General features: G+C 46.9%; 1 protein-coding gene across 1 annotated transcript in view; it reads right to left on the bottom strand.

Moving 5' to 3' along the window:
• The window catches only part of mdga2a (MAM domain containing glycosylphosphatidylinositol anchor 2a), a gene marked incomplete at its 5' end in the record, with an annotated part of 109,562 nt that overhangs the window by 56,402 nt on the left and 47,160 nt on the right, over positions 1 to 6,000 (bottom strand). The window contains 2 exons of the mRNA XM_084437714.1: positions 1 to 36; positions 1,512 to 1,686. The exon at positions 1 to 36 is cut by the window's left edge and continues 161 nt beyond it. Coding sequence (XP_084293840.1) covers positions 1 to 36; positions 1,512 to 1,686 — 211 coding nt within the window. The remainder of the gene's footprint in view (positions 37 to 1,511; positions 1,687 to 6,000) is intronic.

Below are 6,000 nucleotides of genomic sequence, written 5' to 3'. Positions count from 1 at the left end.
TGCTCTGGTGCACCGTCACCACAGGGTCGTCCAGGTCTGGGGGGGGGGGGGGGGGGGGGGAGGGAGGGGGAGGCCACTTGGGCATCAGTAGAAGCACCAATTTGTCTGCTAGCACATCAAATAATACAAGAGCACCCTTCACACCATCATGTAAAAACCCCCATAAAAGGCTCAGGAATCCACAACGCCAGTCAATAATTGCGCGGACAGACCGAGGAGTTCTGAGAAGTTCTGAGAGTTCAGAGCTGAGAGGAGCTCAGAGAGAGGAGGACCACTTGAGAGAGAGGGAGAGAGAGAGAGAGAGGCGGGCGGGGGGGGTGGGGGGGGGTCTTTTAAACAGAGGTATTTCTTTGAATTCCCGGGGAGAGTGCTTGACAGGAGGGACACTTAACGATTCCTCTTCTGGATGCAGAGAAGCACCTTGATAAAAAAATAAATAAAAATACTGCAGCACGCCAGGGGCAGCCCAGCCCGGCAGGCTTGTTTCCTGTGAAGGCCATTACCACCGAGTCTCTGCATGTTTTGAATTAATCATGTATAATGGTCCTGCGGCATCGTTAGAGGGGCCACCTGGTCGTCGGCGCCTTCCTCTGACGGCCATCCTTGCTAGTCTGGAAGCCGTCAGTATGTATCTGGGGCAGGAATGGACTCCGCATCTGTCCCGGGCTTGCCGAGGGACACTAGTCCAGCTGGCCTGTGATGTAGTGGGCATGTGCCAGAACTCGCACAAGAGCAATTATCTTTCTAAGGACCAAATGTTGATATAAGGATGATAGGGGGACCATCATTTTGATGCGCACTAAAACTTGCACGTTTTCTATAGGGGGGTTGAGATCTCTCTGTAACACTTTGAGGGGACACTAATATTGAGGTGGGAACCTACGATTTTGTGAGGAGAGCCAGTCTCCATGAAGTGAAGGAAGGACAAGCACACATTTCTGATTATCTTGGAGATCGTACAGCCACTGTATAGTATGTCATACAATAAATAGGTAAATAGTGTGTATTTGCCATATGTATGTGGCCTACGCTGAAATGCTTAGCTGTACCCAACGTTCAGGAGGATGTACACCAACACCACTTACAGGAGGCGCTGAAGCTGAATCAGATCATAACACCATAATGTCATGTGAATCATTCAGCAACTATCCTATCTGATCAGAGCGATGAATCAGCTTCAGTTCTGCAGCTGAAACCATCACTCTCCACACACAGACACACACACACACAAAGATTAAACTGTCAACTGTGAAAATGGAAGTGACACATTCTGATGCTCAGAGCTCCAACCACACCTGAGACGTTAAGTGATGAATAATGAGTGATTGTGACACTTTCATACAATGTGTGTGTGTGAGGGGGGGGGGGGGGGGGGCGTGTGTGTGAGCGTGCGTGTTTGTATGTGTATTGTATGTGTATATTTATGCGTGTAAGTGTGTGCGCGCACGCGCGTTGTGTGAGTGTGTATGTGAATGTGTGTGTGCGCGCATCCAGCCCAGCTCCCCACTCACAGTAGACGTCCACCCGTATGGACTTGATGGCGGGGGAGCCCAGGCCGTTGTCGGCCTTGCAGTAGTACCGCCCCCCCTGGTGGCGCTGGATCCCACCGATGCGCAGGGTCTCGTTGAACACGCTGGAGTCCTGGAAACGGTCCGACGCACTGCCCGCCGTCTTCGTCCAACGGATCTGAGTGTAAGGAGGTCATGGGGATGGAGGGAGGAGGAGGAGTTTATTAGGGGTGAGGAGGAAGGAAGGGATGACGGGGGATAGGGGTGGGGGGAGGAGGAGGGAGGTAGGGGGAGGAGGTGTGGAGGAGGTGTAGATTGAGGGACGACGGGTACAGACGATGGGGAAGAGAAGAGGAGAGGAGGATGAGAAGAGGAGAAGAGGACAAGAAGAGGAGAGGAGGATAAGAAGAGGAGACGAGGATGGGAGAGGAAGGGCGAGGAGGTGTGGGTTGAGGGATGAAGGGTGCAGAGGGGAAGGAAGGAAAGGGAATGAAAGAGGGAGATAAAGATAGAGTTGACATCTGGTGAGAGAGCGGAGGAATCCTGACAGCAGGCTGGAGGATAATAAACCAGCCAGAAACACACACCAACCAACCACACACACACACACACACACACACACACACACACACACACACACACACACACACACACACACACACACACTCATACATACGCTGACACATACACACACACAAATGCATGCACACACACACGACATGTACTGTACACACACACATGCACACAGACACACACACACATCCCTAAACCAACACAGCTTGAGTGTATACTACGTACAGTATACTGTAGTATTAACAACTACACACATTGGGCTCCCAGACATTGTGCATTATTTTGCATGTACTTTAGGAGTAGTGTGTCTATCATTGTGTAGATCTATACTTAAGCAATAAACTACGAGAGGCCGTGTGTTATAGTGATTTTATAACAGCTAGGGGGCGTTGTTAGGCACGACGCGAAGCGAAACCCCACTAGCTGTTATAAAATCACTATAACACACGGCCTCAAGTGGTTTATTGCTTTTATACAACGGTTACTACAGCTATTAGTGTAAAATAGACACACAGCAATGTAAAATATTAACATTTATTCAAAACGAAGCATCTTTCCCTCAATTCCGCGGAGCAAAATAGTTCCCCTAGCAAATGGGTTGCCAAGCAACAACAACAACTACAATGCATTGGATCAAATGGGAGGCGCATTAATACTGAAAATGGAATGATATGTGGTCCCAGGTGTGTGTTACAAAGTATTTTAACACGGCTTCCAGCCAATCAGAATCAAGAACCAGAACTAACCGTTGTATAAATTTACATAGAACATAGCTCCCATACTGGTCCCGTGCTGCATATTCTGTATGTTCCGTTTACCTACACACAACGGTGTTGATATGAAGCCTATGGACAGCTATTTACAGTACATACACATGACGGTGTTGATATGAGGTCCATGGACTGCTGTTTACCTACACACAACGGTGTTGAGGCACACGGACAGCACCTAGCACTCACGACAGTGTTGAGGCCCACCAACATATGCTTACAGGAAGGACATGAAAGGTGAACTCGGCAGGCCGCACTACAGAACCAGCGCAGTCCCATTAGGGTTCAGATACAACAGTGGCTTTAAGCGGTTTTAAGAACACCGTTGTTTTGTAACTGCCTATATTTGGAACGCCGGACATTCTAAGACTGGAGTTTTCACGGGTCAAATCTTGTATAGAGACTGTCGAATGTGAGCCTGGCTGGAAAACGGCATTCTATGAGACAGGCGACACCACACACACACACACACACACACACACACACACACACACACACACACACACACACACACACACACACACACACACACACACACATCGACGTCAGTCCAGACCTCAGAGCAGCAGCACTCAATCAGAATGATGCATTCACTAAGCTCTGCTCCTCTCTCTCTCTTTCTCTCTCTCTCTGTCTCTCTCTCTCTCTCTCCCTCTCTTTCTCACACACCCGCTAGCATCACAGACGTTAGGTGAACATGCCATCGTATGATAGGCCGACCAAGATTCTGACAGCAAACAGTCAAGCGTGTTGATTGGACAGATAAAATACATTAGAATTAGATTGGAAGGAGGGATGGGTTGATGGATTAGACGGATGGGTGCTCCCTGGAGTCTTTACTCCACACACACACACACACACACACACACACACACACACACACACACACACACACACACACACACACACACACACACACACACACATTTACAGGCTGTGGATTTCTCCGATCCGGTGTTGCGACCCAGTCTCTAGAAATGTTTTGGACGAGTTGCCGACAGTTTGCACCTCCAGCCAATCTGCGCGCCTGCCTATGCCATAGCCTGACGTGCACCTCGTAGCTAACGTTACCGGCTATAGCCAGCCAGTAGAACTGTCGTGTTCAGACGGCTCTAGCTCAATAAGTATTTATGTCAGCTTAGATATTTAGATGGCTATAATCAAGACAAATAGACGAACAGTTTGATGTATAATATGTCCCATAATACTTTCGGATGTATTATATTATGGAGCTACGAACACACAAAAAGTCTCCCAATGGCACAGGGAAGAGAAACACAGACATCAACGCCGACTCAATCGGCCTTCACTGTGGTAAATCTGGAATCTGGAATGTGATTGGACTAACAAAATGTCAATATCTGAATCCTGTTCAGACAGGGCCGGAGTACTGTCCTCCCTTGCGGTAATTTTTCAGCGTTTTGGCCAATCACAAATTAGCAAGAAAAAGGGCATTACATTGATTTAAGAGAAAAGAACCCGCCCTAAGGGAGGCTAGCCTCCCTTCCATAGATATCTATGGGTCCTCCAGCTGCAAGTTATAGATGTCACTGTTGGAGCTTTAGAATTTCAATAATGGGTTTTTATCCATAGGGAAAACCTACTTTATGAACAAAACTGAGATAATATTAATTATGAATAAATAAATTCATATATTTATATTTTAATCCCTCTCTTCTCTCCAAAAACTGAGGAGGACTGTCCTCCCCTGCCTCAATGGACGAGCCTCCACTGGTGTACATACATGCTGACAGTAACGGGCTTGTCTCTGAATTGGAAGTGCATGTTGAAAAGAGCGGTGTTTGTGTGTGTGTGTTTGTGCGTGTGTGTCAGAGGCCCCTTTTGTACACTCACTCTGACAGTCAGCAGACAAGTGGAGAAAATTGGCCACTCAGTCCCGAGTGTGGCCTTGCTGTTGTATACTGTATGTGTGTGTGCATTTGTGTGTAAATGCATGCGTCTGAGTGTGTGTGTGTGTCTGAGTGTGTGTGTGTGTGTGTGTGAGTATATGTGAGTGTGTCTTCCTGTGTGGCTGACCTACATTGCAACAAACCCCTCTTTTATCATTAGTGAGCTAGAGTCTTCAGAAGCGGCGGTTCTGAAGCTTCTCTGAGCTACCCCGCTAAGCCTCATTCTGGGTTGTGCATGTGTGTGTGTGTTGTGTGTGTGTGTGTGTTGTGTGCATCGATTTCGAGGTGGGAGGGGTGCAGGGGATACATTGCCATCAATATTTAGAACATGTGCATTTGTCCCCCCAATAAAAACATGAAAGAAGCAGAGGATGTTTATTTTGACAAACCGCTGTAACACTGCAACAATGCCTCCTCCAACAAGGGCGGGTTCTTGTTGGAGTTTGGGTTCTTCACTGGATTTTTTTTTACTCCCGAAATATAAATGTGAATTATGAGCTCATACAACGACTGAATCTTTTTGACAAACGTAATTATCCCTGCCACACAAACACACACACACACACACACACACACACACACACACACACACACACACACACAGTGTTGTGATTTCAGTCAGCAGTAGCACAGTGCTCACCATGGAGGAGCCAGAAGGGATGTCTGATATTAGGACACAGATCAAAAAGTCTCTAAACCACCCCCCCACCAACTATCGATAAAACATTGGCTACAAGCTCTTCTTGATGTGATATATCTAGAATTGTCATCAGCAAGGGTCAATGGTGCCAGTGTACGAACTCTGAATATGTGGAGAAAGGCTGCCGAGGAGGTTAAAACTTTACTGTTGTTAGCTCAAAGCGTGCTTAGTTAATTTTATTTCTGGTGAATGTTTTACAACCCCTTGTGGGTGAATATTTTTATTGTTACTTTCTATGTATTCATTCCTTTAATCCTGACTGCTTTTTATTCTGTAAGGAGTGATTTCTTCTGATCCGTTTGTGTGTTCCAGGGGGGGAGGGTTGTTGGGTGGGATGGGGGAGGGGGGTTGACTGTGCCATGTTTCTGTATGACTCAAAATGTGTAATGTAAATGTTGCCCCCCCCCCAAGGGGGTTTGAAAATTGAAAATAAAACAATTAATTACAACAACAAAAAAGTCTGAAAACCAAGTTTGAGCCACTAGATCATGCTTTTCACTTTTAGAAGTGTTGTTTGCTGTAAAAGGAAGCCTTGTTTG

The sequence above is a fragment of the Borostomias antarcticus genome (genome assembly GCF_949987555.1).
Source record: "Borostomias antarcticus genome assembly, chromosome: 5".
Lineage (NCBI taxonomy): Eukaryota > Metazoa > Chordata > Actinopteri > Stomiiformes > Stomiidae > Borostomias > Borostomias antarcticus.
The sequence above is the reverse complement of the archived record's forward strand: the minus strand, read 5'-3'. Positions and strand labels throughout refer to the sequence as shown.